Genomic DNA, 24,439 nt, shown 5'->3' on the forward strand with positions numbered 1-24,439 from the left:
AACACTGGTTTAGACTTCTTCTCCATTTCATTTCTCAGCTTGCTCAAGTTTGCCGTGTGAACAACCTCCAAACTGAATAAATTGTGGCTCACTAGGTTTCTCATTAGCATATTAAAAAAAATAATGTAAGATCCTTTGTTCTAAATTGAGGGTACTGTATTATTAAAATCTATATCCCATTTTCTTTTGGGAAGACAATGTGTTTTTGTGTGTGTGTGTGTTTTGTTTGTAGCGATATTATTGATGTTTGCAGGATAAAGTTTCCATTTCTATCACTCATCAAAGAGGTATTTCTTTGATTACATTTCTCAGAAGGATATAATACCTTTAGGTCTCTCAAGTTAGAGAGAGGAAGAATGCAGCATTTTATTATGTACTATATACAGGTAGTCCTCAACTTACAGCACTTCATTTAGTGACCGTTCAAAGTTATAACGATACTGAAAAAAGTGACTTATGACTGCTTTTTACACTCACAACTGTTGCAGCATCTGCACAAACAACATTCTGACATTTGGAAACCCAGATTCTGCCCCCTTTTGCCAAAGCTCTGGAATTCTCAATACTGTTTAATGCCATATGACTGGCTAGAAACTGGAGGTTGCATTTTACCCCCAATTTCGGGGACTTAGATGGGACATGGCATGCTCAAAGGTTAGGATTCACATGCTCTATTGAGACTTGGTTTAATCTTCTTATACGTTTTCTTTAAAAAATGAATTTCTAATTAACTTTTGAACAAACAAAGTTGACTTTCACAACATAGTAAGCCAAGAACAATCAATATTATGACTTACGCAAAAGGTGTGAATCACACCTTACTCCAGACATTTGTCTAGGATATTCCTGAAGAGTTTTCTCAGTTCAATTGTTCTCGTATGATTGATCTTGAAAGTTCCTCTGTGACAAAAACTGCTTTTATTGAGACTGACTATAGTAACAGAGGGGGCGGGCACGGTCGCTCAGCGGTTAGAGTTTGTCAACTGGAAAGTTGACAGCTCATGTTTGAGACCCGAGTGCCGCACAACAGGGTGAGCTCCAGTGGTGGGTTCCGGATTCCATTGCAACCAGTACGGCCAGTGTGCGCATGCATCCTTACCTCTTGCAACGCCTCCAGTGGTGGGTTCCAGCCGGTACCACCTGGTATGGGCATACCAGTGGCAACTGGGAGCAGTGGCCACCATACCGGAACAGTGTTTCAGTGGGCCTGCCCTCGTTCCTTACCATTTTTTAAGCCAAACGGGCCATTTGTCCATGCACATGTATCGTACTGTGCCTGCGGAAACTTCGCTGAGCAGCTGGAGCGTCGCAGGGCGGTGTGTGCGCATGCCCAAGGTGGATGCCTGGCCCCGTCACAGCATACCGGTTGCAACGGGATCCAAAACCCACCATTGGCTGCGCTACTCCTTGCATGTTCACTATTTGCAAAGTTGCAAGTGGGCCCATACATCCCTGTAGGGCAGAGATTTCCAGCCCCACCACAAGCTGCCTGGCTGGTCCCATATTTCAGAGCTCCAGTCACAGGACTGGCCTATTGGTCATCCTGGAGCAGCTCCTCCACCCAGATGCACTGCGGACCATCAAAACTTTCTTGTGGATGACCAGTGGTCCGGTCGGTACCTCTGCTCTAAAAGGATACAAATGACCAGCTGTCTGCAAGGAGTATCAATCCTTCCATTCCCCACCATCCAGTCAGAGCTATACAATACAATACAATAGTAGAGTTGGAAGGGACCTTGGAGGTCTTCTAGTCCAACCCCCTGCCTAGACAGGAAACCCTACACCGCTTCAGACAAATAGCTATCCAACATCTTCTTAAAGACTTCCAGTGTTGGGGCATTCACAACTTCTGGAGGCAATTTCTGTTCCACTGATTAATTGTTCTAACTCTCAGGAAATTTCTCCTCAGTTCTAAGTTGCTTCTCTCCTTGATTAGTTTCCACCCATTGCTTCTTGTTCTACCCTCAGGTGCCTTGGAGAATAGCTTGACTCCCTCTTCTTTGTGGCAACCCCTGAGATATTGGAAGACTGCTATCAGGTCTCCCCTAGTCCTTCTTTCTATTAAACTAGACATACCCAGTTCCTGCAACCGTTCTTCATATGTTTTAGTCTCCAGTCCCCTAATCCTCTTTGTTGCTCTTCTCTGCACTCTCTCCAGAGTCTCCACTCCAGCTGAAGAAGCTTCTTGGATGAGAAGTGAAACGTCTTCAAAGAAAAAAAAACAAGGAAGTCTATTTGCCTCCTGAAAAAAGCCCCTTTGGGACAACCATGACCTGGATGAGGGAGAATCTCCACAGACCACTGCTTCTCTATCACATTCCCATAAGGACCGAGCGCCATCTGGTGGGGGTCTTTGGAAAACCCCTGGAAGATTGAATTCATTTGTTACATTCCCCCAAGAGACCAAGCCAGCCACAGGATCAACCAAATTAAAGTAACTTGTGATATAATAGAATAAATAAACATAGTTTAAAAGCCCAGTGTTTAAAATCCACACTGCAGAATCCAATGTTTCTTTCCATGTATGTTTTCTGGAAAGGATTCCGAGTGTGTTAGTGCAAAATTAGCGTACCTCCTCTGGTACTCTGTGCAAGCAAAGATATTTCAAGAAGCTTCCGGTCTTTCCCCAAGGCCCAAAATCCCCATTCCAAAGCCTCTGTTCCGAAGCCCTATAGTTCACTGGTGTATCTCCGAACAAAGCAGCCACACAACCTCCTGTGTTGGTTGTTATCTCGAGGATGGCATTGAAATAAAGCAGAATAAGGTACTTTAACACCAGTAGGGCTAAGGATGATTTGATACAGTCTCATTCATGGGCTGGGAAAAGGCTTTTCTAAAGAGGTCCAAGAAACACTCCTCCTTACTCTTGTGCCCAAAAGACTTTGGACAGTAACAAATCTCCATGGAAGTTACAAGTTTGGGTCCTTTTCTCCCATCTCAATGGAAGGCAAAATGTAATTGTGGCTCTTGATCGGCCAGCTGCTGCTCGACGTCCTTGGGGATTGAATTGTTCCATAGCCTGGAAAGACAAAGGGGGAATTTTAGGCACCTGAAGTATGGTACTCATTACTGCCAGCTTATCATTTGCAGCAAAGCAAAGACCCTGCTTTAAAGCTCTGTTTGTCCAATCAGAATAAAGTTGGAAGGGACTTTGGAGGTCTTCTAGTCCAGCTTTCTGCTCAAGCAGGAGACCCTATACCATTTCAGACAAGTGGCTCTCCAGTCTCTTCTTGAAAGCCTCCAGTGATGAAGCACCTACCATTTCTGAAGGGAATTTGCTCCGCTGGTTAATTATCCTGTTAGGAAGTTTCTCCTTAAATTCCACGTTGCTTCTCTGCCTGTTTAGTGTCCATCCATTGTTTCTTGTCCTGCCTTCTATTTCTTTGGAAAATCAGTTGACCCCCCCCCCCTCTTTTTCGTGGCAGCTCCTCAAATGCTGGAAGATTGCTATCATGTCCCATCTATTCCTTCTTTTCTCTAGAACTGGCCGTACCCAGTTCCTGCAACCGTTCTTTATATGTTTTAAACTTCAGGCCTTTAATCATCTTAATGACTCTTCTCTGCACTTTTTCCAAAGTCTCATCCTCTTGTGTGGTGACCAAATCTGGATCCAATATTCCAGGTGTGGTTTTACTAAGGATTGATTAGTTTCCATCCATTGCTTCTTGTCTTGCCTTCTGGAGCTTGGAAAATAAGTTGACCCCCTATTCTTTGTGGCAGCCTCTCAAATACTGGGATACTGCTATCATGCCCCATATGTATCATATCCACAAAATGCAAGAAACAACTATTTTAGCCCCTGACTTCAGTGCATATTTGGAATTTTTCTTGCATTGCAAAGAGGCAGCTGAACAAGGCAAAGACCTATGTAAAGGTAAATGTTCCCCTCACACATATGTGGGGTGCAGCTCATTTCCGTTTCAAAGCCAAACAGCCAGCGCTGTCCGAAGACGTTTCCGTAATCATGTGGCCGGCATGACTCAACGCCGAAAGCACACAGAACGCTGTTCCCTTCCCACCAAAGGTGGTCCCTATTTTTCTACTTGCATTTTTTACGTGCTTTCGAACTGCTAGGTTTGCAGAAGCCAGGACAAGTAACGGGAGCTCACTCAGTTACGCGGCACTAGGGATTCGAACTGCCAAACTGCCGACCTTTCTGATCAACAAGTTCAGCGTCTTAGCCACTATGTAAAAGTCATAATTTGTGAACCTGTTTTGCAAGGGGGAGGGATTGCTGTTGAAATGTATTTATCAGCATTCAACCAAGGGGGACAATCTATGTGTATTTTTGTTACTTTGTTTTCATACACATTTTTCTCGTTTTGTACTGTTTTGGTCTTTTCTTTCTTTCTTTTCTTTTGGGATTTTGTATTTTAACTTTGGAAATGTGTGTGTGTGTGTGTGTGTGTGTGTGTATTTTAACTTTGTATTTTAATTTTGTATTTTAACTTTGGAAATATAAATTTATATATATATATAAATTTTTAAAGAGATGAGTCAGGTTGGCATAGCGAAGGCACCAATCTGGAAACTCGGGGACCACGAGTTATAGTTCAGCCTTGGGCATGAAACCAGCTGGGTGACCTCAGGGGCCAGTCACTTTCTCCTAGCCCTAGAGAGGAAGCAATGGCAAATCACTTCTGAAAACATTGCCAAGAGAACTGCAGGGATTTTTCCACGGATTCTCCAAGAAGAAGAAACAATTCTTAAAGAGGTTCCCCCCCCCTGCTCTCTTTATCTATCCATGATTAACAGATTAACAGAGTTGGAAGGGACCTTCTAGGTCATCTAGTTCAACCCTCTCTGCTCAAGCAGGAGACCCTACACCATTTCTGACAGATGGCAGTCTAGTCTCTTCTTGAAAGCTTTCAGGGATGAAGGTCCCACAACTTATGAAGGCAACTTCTGTTCCATTGGTTGATTGTTTTCATTGTCAGAAAATGTCTCCTTATTTCCAGGTTGAATCTCTCCTTGATCAGTTTCCATCCATTATTCCTTGTCTGGCCTTCGGGTGCCTTAGAAAACAGGTTGCCCCCCTCCTCTCTGTGGCAGCCCCTCAAACATTGGAAGACTGCTATCCTGTCTCCCCTGGTCCTTCTCTTCACTAGACTAGCCAGGCCCAGTTCCTGCAACCGTTCTTTATATATTTTAGCCTCCAGTCCCCTCATCATCCTGGTTGCTCTTCTCTGCACTCTTTCTAGAGTCTCAACATCTGTTTTTTAAATGATACCTCCTATTGCCTTACCCTGATTTTTTCCTGAGCTACATTTCCAAACAAACCCTTCACTTTTCTTTGGTATAAATGGAGCATCTTTGAAAAAGCAAAAGGCAGCTGGAGGAGCAATAAACAGGCGAGTTAAAAAAAAAAGCCATGGAAGATTATTTCAATATATTATTACTTTGACAAGATTATTATATGCACAAAGATGGAAAGATTTGGCATTACCCACCATGGCAGAAGGGTTGCTGAAATTGACAGAACTTGCTGAGATGGATAAATTGACTTTTTTTTTAATTAGAGAAAAGACACTATCTACATTTATGCGTGACTGGAAACCCCTTGTGGAATTTTTGCATAAATATGAAGGAATGAATGAATGTGATTTTATGGTTTTAATGATTAGACAGGATTATAGAAAGAAGAGTTGTCTGATGCAGCTTCAGAGAGGGTAAAATATTTTTGCACTTCTACCTGCAATGAAGAATATTGGAAGCCTCTTTCTATCTTTTTTCTTTCTTTTCTACTCTAGATTCTGTATTTTCAACTGTTTTCTTTTCTTGTACATACCCTATTTTCTTTCCTTCCTTCCTTCTTTCTTTCTTTCTTTCTTTCTTTCTTTCTTTCTTTCTTTCATTCATTCATTTTCTTCCTTATCCTCCCCTATTTTAGTCTGTGCTAGTTATCCTTTTCTTGTTTAAAAGTTTTAATAAAGATTATACAAAAAAAATTGAAAAACCCTTGTTTACTTATATCAGAACATATTGATGTTTTTGAAATAGAGGTTAGGAGCCACCACTGATCCCAAAGCTTCTACTGTGCCCTTAAAACAGGGGTGTCAAACTCAAGGCTTAATAGATTAACAGAGTTGGAAGGGACCTTGCAGGTCATCTAGTCCAACCCCCTGCCCAAGCAGGAGACCCTACATCTGCCTCTATCTAGGATTGAACTCACAACCTCCTGATTGTGAGGCGAGAGCTCCACCTCTAGGCCACAGCCCCGGGGCTGGATTCAGCCCACAGGAGCCTTAGAGCTCTGGAAACAGCGAAGGATTGGCCCGCGGCGCCTCTGCCAGCGAAAACGGAGGCCGAATGCAGACTCCGCAAGCTCCATTTTCGCTGGCAGAGGGCTGCAGGAGGCTGTCATGGCTGAAAACAGAGCTTTGATGAGTGACGTCGAGCTGGCCACGCCCACCCTGGCCCCTTAAGTTCAAACACACCCCTGATGCAGCCCTCAATGAAATCGAGTTTGACACCCCTGCCTTAAAATCTTAAAGGAAACAAAAGAAAACTAAAATGTTATTGATGTATTTTGCAGCTTCTGCCTCACTCTACGTCATAACGCAACTTGTTTAGCTTTAGGGAATCAAGTGAATCTTCTAAGCATGCCATTAGCATGAGGGGAACCCAGCATGGCGGCTTGCTCACGTGATGCAAAGCTCGAGGTCCTTTCCCACGGTGGGCCACCCTGCCCACACCCGCCCCCGGGCCGGCCAGAGGCCTCTTTCCTTTAGGAGCACTTGCACTTTCTGATGTTTTGCATATTTCTTGCGCTTCGGATTCTTTCGGTTACTTCACAACCAGGACTTTCGATGGGTCTGAGGAGAGGATCCCACTTTTCTCACCTACGTGTCAAGATGGATCTGGACTTCTAAGAGGCCACAGCCAGCAATGAGTAGAGTTTGGATAGAAGATAATTCCCTCGTGGTTCCTAAGCCGTGGAGGGAATACTCGGGATGCAAACACTGTCGTAACTCTGTTGCGGTGGGAACGAACTCTCTGGGGGGCAGATATGGGTATGTGAATTGTGCCACCCGAAGGCCCCATTCCTTAGCCCAGGCACCCTTCCCCTAATTTTCTACCAAGGTTTCCTTCTAAGCTAGCTGGCTGGCAGATTATGGAAGGTCTTTGCAAAGGAGAGATGCCTTGAAGGTCGTGAAAGGGGATCATGTGACCCTGGGACATGCGACCGTCATAAATGTGATTCAGTTGCCAAGCATTCAAATTTGGATGATGTGATCACGGGGAGGCTGCCGTGGTCGTAAGTGTGAACAATGGCCATAAGTCACTATTTCACAGCCATTATAAACTCAAATGAACACTGTTAACTGTTCTAAGTGGAGGAATACTCCACCTGCATCTTACCAAATCTGAGAACTTTAGCCCATCAATCAGAGTGCAGACATGACAACAACCCCAGATCCTTTCTGATTCTGCTGCCGGCATTTGTTCATAGTTTATTATTGCAGGTTTTGAAATGATCATTGTAAGAATCTGCTAAAGGTGGCTTGTTATAATGATAGATGAGCCCAATCCATAGATTGTTCAACAAATCATGGATAAAACAAACAACGGCTCAGCATTTGTGATTCCTGTGATTCCTCCGTTCCAATAAGTATGGCCAACCAGAAGCTTTTTGACTTAGATACTACTAAAGGTGGCCAAAAAAACCCAAGATGGCGGGCATGTAATGGGATCAAAGATCTTCCTCTTTTCATGTGGGATGCATATAAGAACCAGACAGAGCTAGTACTAGAACAGCGATGGTGAATCTTTTCGGCACTGAGCTTGAGTGCCAGAAACCTGAAGACCAGTTAGCCGGTGTGCATGCCTGGTTTGGGGGCATTTTGGGGGCTGTTTTCAGGCCATTTTCGGGCCGTTTCTGGCCCTAAAACGGCCTAAAAATGGCCTGGAAAATGCCCCCCAAATGGCCTAGAAAACATATGCGTGCACCGTAAACCAGAAGATCAGCTGGCGACTGCGTGCATGCTCACAGAGAGGGCTCTATGTACCACCTCTGGCACCCATGCCATAGGTTTGCCATTATGCTCCTAGAACAATAGAATTAAAAAGGAGAAAAAGAATTCGACAGAAGAAATATAAAAAAATTAAGATCAAGAAAAAGAAAAAGTCAAGTAAATGGATGGGGAGAAAAGACCATAAGAGAAATGAAATTCCTGAGAGACTAAGAGAAAATGGTTAAAAGGAGGAAAGAAAGAGAAGGATTTGTTAATAGAATAGAATGAAATTTAGTGAATGTAGCCAAAGGTTTAACACAATGTAGGGGAAACAGATTAAAATTACTATTTGTGGATAACTGATCAAATGAAATGTTTAATATTCGAAATTAAATTTGAGGATATGCTGTATGTTATTAACAGTAACATAGAATAATACATGGAAACGATATGTTAAATGTGATTAATTTGGAGAGGCAAACAATGAAGAGATTAAAATTAAGCGGGAGATTATGGAATGAAGATAAGGTGACTGAAATGGAAAAACGATGTAGAATGTACTATGTATAATTAGAAGATGTAAAGAAGGGAAAACCGGGGCAACAATTGTTTATAAAGAAGTTTTAAGTATGTAACATGGAAAAAAACTTTGCTTGAAAAAAAAAAAGAACCAGACAAAGCTTCTGTACTATTTTGGTCGTTACTTTTCAGATCCATCTTGGATACACCCTCCCTAATCATCACCATTCAAACCACCCTTGTTTAACCTCAATCTTTCAGATGTTTGGGTTGAGAACATTCAGGACTCTCAACAATAGCTGCCCTGGCTGGAGAATTTAGGAGGGGCTTGAAGTCCACACATCTGGTGGGCATCCAAAAGAACTTTACTGAATTTCAACTAACAAAATTGGGTCTCCACCTCACATTCTTGGCCGGACTTCAACTGGGCTACAGGACCATGCAAACTATATATAACAGAAGGATTAAGAAGGTCTTCAAAAGGTTGAAAGTTGATAACTCTGCCTATTAATCCAATTTCGTTTAGAGGAGTTCTTACTACTACTCCAGGAAAGCTCACCGTATTGTCTGGATTCCAGGACATCGAGAAAGCTGCCTTGCTAACATGGAAGCACCGTAAGCTGCGATGGAGTTTTTGTCCAGACTAGAGAAAGAGAAAAGAAGAACAGAAGAGAAATGACTGATCGCATCAAATTCCCCTTCCTAATAAAATCAAAGCAACTTCAAGTTCTTAAGGTACTCACTCCAGAATCTTCACCCTTATCATCCCAGGGAGAACCATGGCGAATTCTTTGGCAGTTTCATCACCCAGTTCATTCCAAGACAATCTAAAAAGAGCAAGTTCGGATATGAGAAAGATTCTTACTCAAGAAGACACCAAGGTAAGAATTCCTAGGCATCCCTCTGCTGTAATATCAATAACAGCAACCAGGAGGATCTCTGCTTCGTGGACTGCGCTGGTGCATCTCTTTGCTTCTGGGCATGATTCAAGGTGCTGGTTACTACCTATAAAGTCCTCCATGATATGGAGCCTATTTGTCTGAGTGACTAACTCTCTCCTGTAGCATCTGTCCAGCTTGGTGAGAACAAGAAACGGGGCCTCTTTGAATACTTGTACGTATTCAGTAACAAGGAGTGCCTTTGACGGCTGTTTCTGGTTTCTTTGAAGTAACAAGCAAGAATGTGAAATTCTGACAAGCACCATGTCAGCTCCTAACATTGCCATAGCAAGAGAAGTGGGGGGATGGCATTCCATGCATACTTTCGGCGAAAGGTGGATCTCAGATTACTGCAGCAGGCTTGGGAGGGGGTGCACCTCATTGGGGAATGTGATTTATGACACAGACTGAGGGGAGGGAGGGAACAGGGGTAAAGTTCAGCTATAACTCAAACAAAGCTTAGATCTGACTGCGAAAAGGCCTTGCCTAATGGTGCTCCTAATAAATGACTAGTTTTGTATTGAAACCTGGGTCGATACTTGTGAATCAATTAGGGCATTTTTAAGAAACCTGACACAACAATTGACAAGTGGCCAGAGATAGAAATTGCTCAGAAAGTTGAACTATAACCGTGATGGCAAACCTATGGCACGCGTGCCGGAGATGGCACACAGAGCCCTCTCTGTGGGCACATGGACCATTGTCAGCTGTGTCACTGCGTTAATTGGTTTGCCAACTTGTGCTTATATTCTGAGTTATACAGTAGACTGACTTGTTTCTTATCTGACAATGATTAATGCGCGTGTCTCATAATACGTCACACATTCTTTACATTCCTTCCGATCTTCCGTTCGCCTGCCAAGGAGGTGGACGACCTAACTCTGCAGAAATGTAGTTATTTGTATGAGCAAGATTTGTATTTTATTTTATATTAAAGTTGTTCATTCGAATATGTTTTCGGGTTTTATTTTCTGCTTATTCGGAAATATGCTGCTTGGAAAGCCGACGGTCCACACCTCATTAGTTCAGGGTGGAACTTCCCCTGACAAGCTGCTCTTCTGGTTTCCAGCACACACATGCACGCTGGCCAGCTGGTCTTCATGGGTGCCGGAGTGCTGGAAAATGGTCTGAAAATGCCCCAAATCCGGGCCGTTTTCTGGGCCGTTTTCAGGCCATTTTCCAGCGCTCCGGTGCCCATGAAGACCAGCATGCACCTGCAAAAACCATTACAAAAATGGCCTTACAATGGCCTGAAAAACAGCCTAAAAATGGCCCAGAAAACACACACACACCCCAAACAGCCAGAAAACAGGCATGTGCATGCTGGCCAGCTGGTCTTTGGATTTCCGGTGCTCCGGAGCATACTCATGCACGCACATTCCAATTGAGGCACTTGGTACCGAAAAGGTTCGCTATCACTGAACTATAATAACCTGGAAACTGATTATACTATGGGAAATGCAGCCCTTGAATGTTCAATACAAGAACATGCTAAGAATATGATGGGATTATATGAACTGTAACATATTACATATACAGTTACTGGATGCTCACTAGATGCTTGGTGACTCAAATTGTGCTAGCAATGAAGAACACTTTCCAAACCTAACAGACTTGAACTGTGTTAACATTAATTGCATTAACAGAGGGACAGATCACGGGAAGTATTGGTGCCACATTATAAAGCCTTGGTAAGACCACACTTGAACTGCATCCAGTTTTGGTCACCGCAACGCACAAAAGATGTTGAGAGTCTGAAAACAGCGCAGAGAAGAGCAACAAAGATGGTTAGAGAACTGGAGCCTGAAGTGTAAAATGTACAGTGAACGTATGAAGAACGGTTGCTGGAATTGGGTATTAATTGACAGAACAATTAATCAGTTGTGGATGCGCCATCATTGGAGGCTTTTAAGAAGAGATTAGACAACCATTTGTCTGAAATGCTATAGGATCTACTGCTTAAGTAGGGGGTTGGGCTAGAAGACCTCCAAGGCCCCTTCCAAGTCTGTTATTCTGCATACAGCATAAAGTGATTTCTTCCTTTTCTAAGGGTCTTGTAGTTAAAATTTATTTATTTAGGTATAAATAAACAGATATTAATCTACCTTTCTGGTTTGCTTGCTATTTTGACCAGGGAAGGCAAAGACCCTGATTGATCCTGATTCAATCCTTCAGGACTGGAGCTTTCTGGGTTCCATCACTTAAACAATGTCACTTATTGGGACTCTGGAAGTGCATCTACTCTGTAGCAGAGCCTGCCCTCTGGAACAGATCTGCCCCACAAGATCTGGATAATCCCCCATCCTGCTGGTGTTTTGGAGGGTCCTGAAAACGGACTCTTCCTTTGGCAAGGTTGGGCAAGGCATCCTTTTAACCCAGATGGGTTTTTTTTTTGCTTTCTACCCACCTTATTTTGCCATTTCTATTCTTTTTTGTTACTTGTTATTTTTGATGCCTAATTTTTCATGTTTGAAATAATTTGTTAAACCAACCAGAGTCACTAAGAGTTTGGCAGCATATACATTTATTGTTGTTGTTGTTGTTGTTGTTGTTGTTGTTGTTATTATTATTATTATTATTATTATTATTATTATTTATTAACAACAACCACCCTACTTGGAACAACTTATATCCTCTGACGTTACCTTAACAGTTCCTAGGTCCTTGGTTAGGGACTCGAGCTGTTGAGCTACCAACCAGCCCCAAAGGCTGTGAATCTCACCAAAGATTAAGCTAATAATAATAATAATAATAATAATAATAATAATAATAATAATAATAATAATAATAATAATAATAATGCAATCTCACCTGATCTCTTCAAGGGAAGGACAGCAGCTGAGTCCGACAATTAGTGTTTTGGAAGCACAATCGCTGATATGACAGGCCTTTAGTCTAAAATTTTAAAAAAGGAGAAAAGGATCAGTATCTGTATTTTGTGCCTATCTTTGCACAGTGCATACTTCATTTGCTTACTGAACTGATTTTTTTCCTTGGATTGACCTGACATATTGAACCGTGAGCTATATTCTCTGTTATTTAACAGACAGATTTACAGAGTTGGTCTTAATCACCGCATTAAAGTACACAGAGAGAAAAAAAACAAGTTTTAACCAAAGTTTAACACACTGTTTGAGTGTAGCAATAACATCTGTAATTAACACAGTTCGCTGTCTATGAAGATTCTCAATTCTGCAGGTTATAGTTGATCCAAAGGTGCTTTTTCAAAAGGAAATTGATTTTCTTAGGGTCTTTTTCTTGAAAATGTTTCGCTTCTCATCCAAGAGGTTTCTTCAGTTCTGAAGAACTTGGCTTTCAAGGAAAAAGAAGAAGAAAGTCCAGTTGCCTTTTGAAAAAGCTCCTTTAGGACAGTTCACTAACAAAGAGAGCCAGTTTGGTAAAGTGATTAAATGCACAACAGATTGAAAACTGGAGGCCTATGAGTTTTATCCCTATTTTAGGCAGAAAACCAGCTGGGTGACCTTGGGCCAGCCACTATCTCTCAGCCCTAGGAAGAAGGCAATGACAAACCCTTTCTGAAAAAATATTGCCAAGAAAATTGCTCAGGGATTCATTCAGGCAGCTGTCAGAAACCAAGACTCACTCAACACACACATATATACACACAAACACCCATCCACACAACAAACGAAGCCAAAGAATGCTATTCTATCTGTCTTCAGGTCAAACATTCTAGGACATGGTTTCCACTCTACCCTTATCCTCTCTGTCCTTCTCTATATCTCAACCCAGTTTGTCTGAATCCTTCCTAACTGTTAGGGCCAAGAATTAGAGCCAATAGTTCAGGTAGGTCCAAATCACTACAGATTAACATGGATCTTTTTTCTTCCTGCAATGAAACAGCCTATTAAAATTATACACCCTGAGGATGAAGCTGTGGTAGTCTGCTACCATAGTCTTCTTAAGCCACATTGATTTATGCTCCATATAATATAGATAATGTTAGTGTTAAGCCTACATGGCTTGATCACAGTTTGTTTAACCATGCATAGTCAAGGTTTGTTGAACAAGCTACAATGAGCTGGGTTCACACAGTCCATTAAGGCACAACGCTTCACTTGGAACTCACAAGTAACTTCTTACACTGAATCCAAGCCAATCAAACTATTAAACCATTTAACTCATTAAATCATTACGACTTAAAATGAAGAATGTATCCTGCCACTATTTCTTCCCTTTCCTGAAATGGAAAACTTACTCAATCTTCCTCAGTTGTGAAGATTGTGGCCATGGTGTCATAAGGGACATCACACCTTTATCTCCAATGTTGTTTTCTGACAAGCTGCGAAGACAAAGGAAGAGAATCGCACAACAATTCCATGCAAAACAGACAAACAGAGCTTTTTACAGGCAGTCCTCAAGTTACAACCGTAATGGAGCTTCCCCATTACCATTGTAATGCGTGATGGACATAAAGCAGGTCGGTCATATGACTGACCCGATTTTACCTTTTTGTGGATGTCGTTAAGCGAGTGCTATGGTCATTAAGAGAACCTCTGAATTGGTTATGGTCCAGTTTTGCCAGAAACTGGAAATAAACAGCCGTAAGCAGAGCCCTGTTGCTGAGTGGCTGAAGGGCAGTCACGTGACCCCTGGGGAGTACAATTGCCAGAACGTCAAACCTAGGTCATAAAGCAGGTCTGGCAGAGTTCCAAATGGTCACTCAATTGAGGACTACTTGCAATGCTTTGGGAAGAATTTTCTCCATCATTTACAATGAGGAAAAGTTTTCAAAACTCTTGGTGGCCCTCCTATGTCACTTACTTGATTTCTTCCATCTGTGGACACTTGGCCAAGATCCCCGCCAAGTGGACGAGTCCTTCAGAATCCAACTGACAGCGAGAGAGGCTGTAGAGACACCAGAGGACATTTACGTGGGAAAAAGAAAAATGCATTGCATTGCACACTTTTTGCAAATTTGCCACACTGAGTAGGGGCCCAAAGCTGTGATACAAAACCAGGACAAGGAGTTCCTGGTGCGTGTAAGAGGTTTGGATGTTATTTTGCTTGGTATATATGCTTTTTATGTTAGGCTTGAGCTAATTAGGAAAGGCTTGAAATCCATTTATTTAGTGCTTATTGTCTGCGGATCCAAAAGAACCAATTGCCTGGGCAAATGATCACTGTCCTGACCCCTGTTCTCTCTTTTCTCTCTGTTAAGCCTGAGTTAGAGAGCAAGGGAGCCACAAGGCACCTGAGGGTAGAACAAGAAGCAATGGGTGGATACTAATCAAGGAGAGAAGCAACTTAGAACTGAGGAGAAACTTCCTGACAGTGAGAACAATTAATCAGTGGAACAGAAGTTACCTCCAGAAGTTGTGAATGCCCCAACACTGGAAGTCTTTAAGAAGATGTTGGATAGCTATTTGTCTGAAAGGGTATAGGGTTTCCTGCCTAGGCAGGGGGTTGGACTAGAAGACCTCCAAGGTCCCTTCCAACTCTACTATTGTATTGTATTGTATTATTTGACGTCACTAACACCTTTTGCTCCTTGAGTGCTACATCGTTTCAAGTGTTTCCTTCCAGGGGTGGGATTCAAAATCTTTTACTACCGGTTCTATGGGTGTGGAGTGGCTGGGTGGGTGTGGCTGGGTGGGCGTGGCAGGGGAAGGATACTGCAAACTCCCCATTCCCTCCCCACTCCACAGCAAGGATATTGTAAAATCTCTATTTCACCCCACTCCAGGGCAAGGATAGTGTAAAATCCCCATTCCCACCCCCTTAACCTGCTTTTCAGCTCCGTTCTCCTGTGCAGGACAACAGAAGTGCCAGCCGATCAGCTGGGACTCGAGAGGCAGATAATAGATGGGGCGGAGCCACCCAGAAGTGGTATTTGCCAGTTATCCAAACTACTCAAAATTTCCGCTACTGGTTCTCCATAACTGGTCAGAACTGGCTAAGTACCCCCTCTGTTTCCTTCCCAATGTAATACAAGACGGAACTGATTTACAGATGCAATATTCTTATCCTGGATACTCACTGGAGGACTTTCAAATGCTTCTTGTAAGGCAAAATTGGAGCCAGTTTTTCCAAAGTCTTATTTCCAATACTGTTCCCAGATAATCTAGGAGAAGGGGAGTGGATGTGTGAACTCTCGTGGATTAAAAGAAGAATTAACATCACTTAACCACTTCTTCCTGATCTGCAATGAAGGAACCCTACATTCAGCCATGTTACAAGAGGAGGGGCTACTCTGGGGGGCTTACCACAGTTTGAGGAACATAACATTATTAAAAACGCAAACATAACAATAATAAAACAATGAAAATAAATAACGAAGGTACAGCAGTATGAATTAAAAGATGGGCAGGGAGAGGAGGAAGCAGGATGCAATCATTCTAGTAGCTACGCCCATTGAGGGACTCTCTCCCAATGGACACATCCGGCAGAGCCAGCCTTACGGAAGGACAGGGAAATGGGGACAGACCTCCTTTTCCAACTATAAGTAGTCCCCAATTTACAATCAGGGGTGGGATTTAGCCGGATCAGATCGGTTCGAATGAACTGGATGCTAATTTTAAAATCTGGTTTACTGAACCAGTAGTTGCAAGGACTGGCTAGCCTCACCCACCTCCCCCTCCCAGGAATCTCCACGAGGCCAGTGTTGGATGCCAGGTAAGTTCAGGGCCCACACAGAGACTCTGGGGTGGGCGAAAAACGGGTCTGGAAACGGGCCCATTTCTGATCTCCAGAGCTCAGGGGAAGCCGTTTTCTCCCTCCCGGAGGCTCGATAAAAGCATCCGGAGCCTGGGGAGGTCGAAAACACCCCCCCACCCCCACCGTGGTACAGGAGGCCTAGTAGGCCATGCCCATGCCCACCCAGCAACTGGACAGACAACCAGTTGATGAAATTTTTCAATCCCACCCCTGCTTACAACAGTTTGTTCAAAGTTGAACAAGCTGTAACTTTGACTATTCAAAGTTACAACAGCACTGGAAAAAAAATGACTTATGACCATTTCCCTACACTTGTGACCGTTGCAGCATCCCCATGGTCATAGGGTCAAATTCAGATGCCTGGTAAGGGACTCATATTTTTGACAGTCGCAGTGTCCCCTTTTGCAATGTTCTGAGTAGCAAAATCAATGGGGAAGCCAGATTCACTTAACAACCATGTTGCTAATTTAACAACTGAAGTGATTCACTTAACAATTGTGGGAAGAAAGGTTGTAAAATGGAGCAAAACTCACTTGACAGGTATCTCACTGAGCAACAAAAATTTGGGGTTCGTTGTGATTGTAACTTGAGGACTACCAGTAACACATATTACTAAAAGCCACCAGCTTTTGTGCATTACAAGGAAAGGTGTTAGCAGGCTCTTTTTGTTATCTTGTGACTTGTGTTGTGTCAGAATAAAAAGGATGGGCTAAGAGTCCCTTCGGGGAGAGGGGGCGGTTTATAAATTTAATAAACTGTAAACTGTAAACTGTAAGAACTGCATAAACACCGGCCCAACTAAAGGATAGTGTAAGGATATCTCACTCATGGACTTGAGAAACGATGAATAATAGCTTCTTAGAGATACAGCAGACATCCTGTTGTCAAGAAATGTTTGTACTTTGTTAAGCATAAGTGGAGAAAAGAATGCTTTAAAGAGACAAGCAGGGTGGGGGTGGGGTGGGGTAGTCCAGATTAACGAAGGGTGGCTTACTTGAGTATTTCCAGCCTCTCGCTCTCAATCAGGCCTTCTACAATCCATTGTCCTCCAGCTGAAGTGATGCTGTTGCAGGAAAAACTAGAAACAATTTGCAGGATGAAAAGACAATACAATACAATACAATACAATACAATACAATACAATACAATACAATACAATACAATACAATACAATAGTAGAGTTGGAAGGGACCTTGGAGGTCTTCTAGTCCAACCCCCTGCCTAGGCAGGAAGCCCTATACCGTTTCAGGCAAATGGCTATCCAGCATCTTCTTAAAGACTTCCAGGGTTGGGGCTTTCACAACCTCTGGAGGCAACTTCTGTTCCACTGATTAATTGTTCTAACTGCCAGGAAATTTCTCCTCAGTTCTAAGTTGCTTCTCTCCTTGATTAGTTTCCACCCATTGCTTCTTGTTCTACCCTCAGGTGCCTTGGAGAATAGCTTGACTCCCTCTTCTTTGTGGCAACCCCTGAGATATTGGAAGACTGCTATCAGGTCTCCCCTAGTCCTTCTTTCTATTAAACTAGACATACCCAGTTCCTGCAACCGTTCTTCATATGTTTTAGTTTCCAGTCCCCTAATCCTCTTTGTTGCTCTTCTCTGCACTCTTTCTAGAGTCTCCACATCTTTTTTACATCGTGGCGACCAGAACTGAATGCAGTATTCCAAGTGTGGCCTTACCAAGGCCTTATAAAGTGGTATTAACATGTATCCACGTGGTCTTGATTCAATCCCTCTGTTGATGCAGCCTAGAACTGTGTTGGCTTTTTTGGCAGCTGCTGCCCACGGCTGGCGCATATTTAAATGGTTGTCCACTAGGACGTCAGTTAGGACAGTGTTTTTCAACCGTGGCGGCTTGAAGATAGGTGGACTTCAAATCCCAGAATTCCCCAACCAGCATGGGTTTTTTCTATGGAGTTTCAGGTCGTCTGCCAGGGATTAAACTCATAGGCCCTTGGTGACTATATACAGCAGGACTGTCCAACAATTTTAAGACCAGTGGACCTCAACTCCCAAAATTCCCCAGCTAGCCATGAGGGACATCCCTGATGTAGAGTGTATTAATTTTAGAAGCTCTCCAGGCCTAGTGGTCAGCAGTGTTTCAAGAAGGGCTTTAGAGAGTATCTGTCTTTAGAATGGTTAACAATAACAATAGCACTTAGACTTATATACCGCTTTATCGTGTTTTACAGTGCTCTATAAGTTGTTTACAGAGTCAGCATATTGCCCCCAACACTCTGGCTTCTCATTTTACCAACCTCGTGAAAGACTGAGTCAACCTTTGATCGTGAAGATCAAACTCCTGGCAGTCGGCAAAGTTAGGCTGCAGTACTGCGTTCTAACCACCGCCTCACCACGGCGGCTCCCTATAGCCCAGCTTTCTTACAACAACTCCCAGTACAGGATTTCAACCCATAGAAAATCCTACGGTTATGTACAAGTCCCAAATAGGAATGTAACTAATTGCAGACATTCAAATATTGTTATCTATTTCATTTGTTTTCTTTTGTCCTATGAAAAAATTCAATTTGTTAGCAATCCTTGAGTGTTACGGGTAATGCACTATTTCCTATAAAAGCATGAGACATGACAATGAATTATGGGTTATTTGTTCAATTACTTAACTTGATAGGATCCATAGCTTTCAGCTGAATTGGAAAACATGACCTGATTCATTAGAGCAACTGATGCATGCTTAACACAAAATCTGGAAGTAAGTATGAAATGGACAGTCCCAGAGAATGGAGCAAAATCAAGATCACCAGCCACATAGTTTTGGTACCTCCTCCTTCCTTGGGTTTCTGGATAACTTTCAAGCAGAGCAAACTTTCATTTTTAGTTTTGCTATTCCTCAGCAGTAACTATGCAGTCAGCCAAAGCAGGTGACCTGAGGAATCACAGAATCATAGTGCTGGAAGGGACCTTGGTGGTCTTCTAGTCCAGCCCCCTGCCCAAGGCAGGAGCCTTTATTCCATCTTGGATAAAGGGGTATCCAATCTTTTCTTGAAAATCTCCATTGATGGCGCACCATCAACCAATCAAAGGAGGAACGTCTATGGAGATTCTCAGCTATCCAGGTCATGGTTGTCCCAAAGGTGTTTTTTTTTTAAAAAGCAACTGGATTTTCTTTGTTTCTCCTTCTCATCTAAGAAGCTTCTTCAGAAGCAAAATGTCTTTAAGGAAAAGCAAAGGAAGTCCAGTTCCCTTTTAAAAAAAGTATCTTTGGGAGAATCAACAGGAGCTTAGCAAGCTGTACATAATTACTAGGTGGATACTTGTGCTTTGCGACGAAACTATGTGATCGGGCTATGCAGGAGAAATTCGGTTCACAATCCATTGGCTGAGTGGTGGTCAGTGATTGAAACACATAAGGGAATATCGCTCCTGCCGCCTTGAGTCTGGAAGCAGGTCCATAAGTGGAAGGCGTAAACATTGTGGTGAGGTTCCGACGTTTAGTACTGTAAGGAGCCCCAGACCGCTCCTGAGTGAAGGAGTGGAACATCTGCCAGTTTGAACTGAGGTAACGGAATGTGAGGCAACTGGCAGTTGGAACAGAGTTCTTTTCAGGTGGGGAGGGGGAGTAGAATGTCTAACTCCTTAACATCAGAGCTTGTTAATATACGGCAACTGGCAGTTGGAACAGAGTTCTTTTCAGGGGGGAGAGGGAGTAGAACTCCTTACCATCCAAGTGTGTTAATTACTATAAGAAATATTAATGATCTGATGGTCATTTTGAAAAAAAATCCTTTCTTAGCGAGCCAACAGGATCATACCTGCCAAATTTCAAGTTTGTAGGCTTTATGGTTCTGGAGATTTCGTGATGAGTGAGTGGTACTTGGCTTTTATATATATAGATTGCCACAGGTTGGGTTCCATCACCAATCTGAGGAAGGCAGTGCCCAGGAAACTCTGTCTTATACCTTGTATGTTAACTTGATCACTAAGTGCATCTTTTAAATTTTGGGGATGACTTCTCCTTCCTTGGATTCAACCATTCCATTGATACTGACACTTCTCCCACAGCGTGGGAGGGACAATTAGATGGTGGATCAGAAACCCCCTTCCCCACCAATAACTCAAATCAATAATCTGTCATTGTGTCAACTTGACCAATAAAAGGGCAAGAGGCTTACTTGATTAGCTTCACATTCTTCATTCCTGGAAGGAGCATAGCTATTGCTTTCATGCCTGCATCATCAATCTTGTTGTGGCTTAAGCTTTAAAAGGAAATGCACAAACACAAAGGGTCAAAGAAAGAAGTCACATGTCATTCATGTATCTGGTTATAGTTCACAGTTGGGACTGACTATTTTTAGTAGAATCTCAGGATCCTGCAAAGCCAGGTGGAATATCTGTTTCAAAATACCCAATATGGCGTTTTATGACTTCCGTTGGCTATTCTTTGTTTGTGCTTAACACCCTTAGCTGTCATTATTCTTTCAAAGAACAGCTACTACAACGTGGAGTTGTTATCCCACACTGGTTTTCTTTTCCTTCCCTGTAATTGTGAATGTCACAGTGGCCTTTTCTTTTGTCTGCTGACTTTCAAAACTATAGGACAAGTAGCCTTGTTGGTGTCCCAACAGGTGGCAGCACCAGGTTGATCTTCTACACCCAGCGTACAAACTGGGTGGAGGCTGCCAGGGTTTGTCCTGAGTTGTTCATAGTTGTCCAACTATGGTAATTCCGACTGCCTTTTTCTAAGAGTCTCTACCCATCCAATTTGAACCAAAGATTCGGGCATGCTGCAGATCCTGTCAGCCAAAGAGTGTTGGTTGCCGGAGACTAGAAGGCAAGTTGAGTGGTTCCTCCTATATGGAACATCTTCCTTTGGGGGATCAGAATGGCCCCAGACTCTGTAAGCCTTCCCTAAAGCTTTAAAGGCCTGGCTATGTTCCCAAGCCCGGGGTCTCGTATCCTAGTTGTATTGCTAACTTGCCAAGTATGTTGCCCCTTAATGTATATTTAATCTGGATGTTTTTGCTTTTTATTGGTTCTTTTTTATTTTTAGAAATATTTTTAGTATTTTAATTGTAATATATTTCTTGAATTGTAAGCTGCCCTGTAGGTTTCAGAAATCAATCATGCAGTTTGTGTCCAAAATATCTGTCTGCCTCTCGCAGAGTTTATTTGGCTTTTATAAAGTTGGAAGAAGATCTGAAGGCATTTCCAAACTGTGTCAGGTTATCTATAGGGGATAAAAATTGACCGCAGTGTGAAAATGCCCTCAGAGTGAAGGAAAACAGTGAAAAGGGCAAGTGAAAAATGTGGACTTACTCGATTTCCTCTATTTGAGGTGTGGTCTTCAAAACTTCTGCAAGGTGGGAAGACATGTGACTGTCGAGATGGTTATTGTTCAAACTAGAAAAGAATTGTATACATGAAAAACCTAAATAAACATAGGTCAGTTGGTTTATGTGAGGTCAAGTTTCCCCAGCCAGAGAATGTTTTTTTTTTTTCAAAAAGGAGAGTTAATGAAGAAGACTTTTTTGGTCAGGACATGAGATCTCAATTTATGCTATGGGAAGCTGGTAGTCCTCCAGATGTTGCTGGACTTGAGTCTCTCTAACTTATCCAACTTAATTCTAAGTTGGATCTCTCCTTTCCATCTGTTACCATACTTCTTCTCCTGCGCTCAGGTGCTTTGGAGAATAGTTTGATCCCCTTCTCTCTGAGGCAGCCCCTCAAATATTAGAAGACTGCTATCAAGTCCTTCTCTTTGTTAGACTAGGCATATCCAGTTCCTGCAACTGTTCATCGTATGTTTTAACCTCCAGCCCCTTAATCAACTTTGTGGCTCTTCTCTGCACTTTTTCTAGATTTCAACATCTTGTTTTTGCATGGTGGTGACCAGAACAAGCATATTTAGGCAGCATCTCATTCTTTCACAGAGGAAAACCCACTAAATAACACTGGAATCATTGGAACCAAGTCAATAAACAATTGGAATTCCATTACATGGCATCCCACGCCCTAGGGCAGAATACTTAAAGGCAACTTACTTGATACTCTTTAAGTGGTATTTGCCCTCCAACGTATCTAGAAGAATACTGAGATTATCCAAGCTGAGATCACTATTGGAAAAACTAGAAGTGGAAGGAAAATACAAGTTTTTATAAAGGTTGTTCAGAAAAGAAGAGAAATAGCAAACTGGCAAATGGTACAGTGACCCTATGAAAGAGAGGCGAATGAAAGTAGATAACTGTTTACGTTTATAACTATAAACACAATTTCCATTATTTTCAACACTTTACCAGGGTAAAAGACTGTTTGTTGCTAAATTAAATGACCAGAATGAAGGTCAAGAGTGAGTCTTTGAAAAATAAATAAATCTAAAACACAGTTTTCTGAAACTCAAAGTCAACCAGGCTTAATTTTGTATGGGGGAAAGGGAGGCAGGGAGAGAGGCTTTCAAGCATCTGTTATCCCTCCTGGTATGCTTGAAGTTTCTTGCTCTGATCTACCTCACAGGGCTGGCATCAAACATGCTTCCTTAATGGTTCATTGCCCCTCACCCACCTACCCACCCCGAATTAGGTTTCTCATTTCCTTCCCCTGGTAAACTCCTTTATGGTTTATAAAGTCACAAACGAGGAATGATACCACATTAAAGAAACCCCACGCTTCCTGCTGAAGATCTCCCATGCGTCTCTCATGTGCTACTAAACCTCCTAGAATGGAAACCAGCAAAAGCGAACTTCAGAGTCCAATGAACTTCAAAAGTCTTCTACAGCTCATGTCATAAACAATAAATCTACGTCCTGAGATGATAATCTAGTGAATATCCATTTCTTCCCCGTTCGCTGATGCTCCCTGCTGTTTTGCTGGAATAGTTTTATTATAGATTTAGTTGCTTAGTATAGTTTTATTTCATTTCTAGCAGATGTTGTTATTTTATCTATTGATTTAGTGTTCTTCAGGGCAGAACTAAGCTACTGTTCTTTAGCACGGGAGAAGGCTTAAAGTATGCCTGTTTACAGAAATGCAATTTTTCAAAACCCTTAGCTATCTCTGTTCTCTTCGCCCCAACAGCAGAGAAGAGGAGGGTGGGTATAACTTTGGATGCCCTTGACTCAGAGTCTTCTGTTCTGCATTTTCCATTCTGCTGCGTGATGTGGCTAAAGAATGAATCATTCTTCTTCCCTTTTGCTAACACCCATCCTCCACCGTAGAACACAGAACATGCGGGGTGGCAGGGACCTAAGAGGTCTTCTAGTCCAACCCCCTTCTCGAGCAGGAGACCTTATGCCATCCTGATCAAACGGCTGTCCTATCTATTTTGAAAAACCTGCAGCAAGGAAGCACACGCAACTCCGAGAGGCAAGCTGTTTCATTGCTTAACTGTTCTCACTATCAGGAAATTTCTTCTTAGTTTTAGGTTGGATCTCTCTTTGATAAACTTCCACCCATTCCTTCTTGTCCTGCCCTCAGGTGCTTTGGAAAGTAAGACAATCCCCATGTTGTAGGCTGTATTGCTATTATCCTTCTCACCTTATCCTCTTTCTCACCTCTCCTCTTTCCTACGGTACTTACCCTCTCCTATTGATATATTGAGATTTATCAATTGTTGTTTTATGATTTATGATTGTATCTTACGATTTATGATCCATGACGTATCCCTTTGTTGTTTGTATGCAGACTGAGAGCTTATGCACCAGAGACAAATTCCTTGTGTATCCAATCACAATAAAGAATTCTATCCTCTATAATTCTTCTCTTCTCTTCTCCTATTCCCATTCCATTCATGTCCTCCCAAATCCTTCTCTTTGATAGGCTAGTTTCCCTCTCCTCCTGAATTAGCTGTTGGTGAGAAAAACTGTCATCAACCATCACACATGCCTTGGATAAGGATGGTGGGTGATTGGGATGGAGAATTGGGCCACCTTTTCAGTTGCCCAAGTGACAGGGTGAAGGTTTCCATCAAAAATGAGTAACTTGGGGTATGTTTGAATGCAGGTCTATCAGTCTCCTGGGAGGCCCACTGACTGAAGGGACATCAGATCTTGGTGCAGTCTTCTCTAAGGCTAAAACCAGTGGTGGGTTTCTACCGGTTCGCACCGGTTCTGGCGAACCTGTTGGACAATGAACCCGGAAGTAAGTTCCTGCCCCGCCCCTATCACTCACTTGCTCACCCCTGCCGGTTCAGAAGCCACTCCATTGCTCGCTCACCCCCCTTTCTCCCGTTCCTCCTCTCAGCGATCTGAGGATTCCCCACCCCACTTTTCCCTTCCCAAAAGATCGCTGAGAGGAGGAAAGGGAGGATTCCCCACCCCACTTTTCCCTTCCCAAAAGATCGCTGAGAGGAGGAAAGGGAAGGGAAAAGTGGGGTGGGGAATCCTCCCATTCCT

The 24,439-nt window shown here is 42.7% G+C and overlaps 1 protein-coding gene across 4 annotated transcripts in view; it reads right to left on the reverse strand.

Annotated features, from left to right (window-relative positions):
• Positions 1-2,446: 2,446 nt before the first annotated feature.
• The window catches only part of NLRC5 (NLR family CARD domain containing 5), a 92,131-nt gene continuing 70,138 nt past the window's right edge, over positions 2,447-24,439 (reverse strand). For all 4 annotated transcript variants that reach the window (XM_081963327.1, XM_081963328.1, XM_081963325.1 and 1 more), the window contains 11 exons: positions 22,094-22,177; positions 21,369-21,452; positions 20,225-20,308; positions 17,085-17,168; positions 15,414-15,497; positions 14,198-14,281; positions 13,632-13,715; positions 12,224-12,307; positions 9,218-9,301; positions 9,034-9,117; positions 2,447-3,019 (listed from right to left, as the gene is read on the reverse strand). In XM_081963327.1, the coding sequence (XP_081819453.1) occupies positions 2,938-3,019; positions 9,034-9,117; positions 9,218-9,301; positions 12,224-12,307; positions 13,632-13,715; positions 14,198-14,281; positions 15,414-15,497; positions 17,085-17,168; positions 20,225-20,308; positions 21,369-21,452; positions 22,094-22,177 (922 nt within the window). In that variant the 3' untranslated portion in view covers positions 2,447-2,937. The remainder of the gene's footprint in view (positions 3,020-9,033; positions 9,118-9,217; positions 9,302-12,223; positions 12,308-13,631; positions 13,716-14,197; positions 14,282-15,413; positions 15,498-17,084; positions 17,169-20,224; positions 20,309-21,368; positions 21,453-22,093; positions 22,178-24,439) is intronic.

Source organism: Natrix helvetica (assembly GCF_964273705.1).
Source record: "Natrix helvetica genome assembly, chromosome: 10".
Lineage (NCBI taxonomy): Eukaryota > Metazoa > Chordata > Lepidosauria > Squamata > Natricidae > Natrix > Natrix helvetica.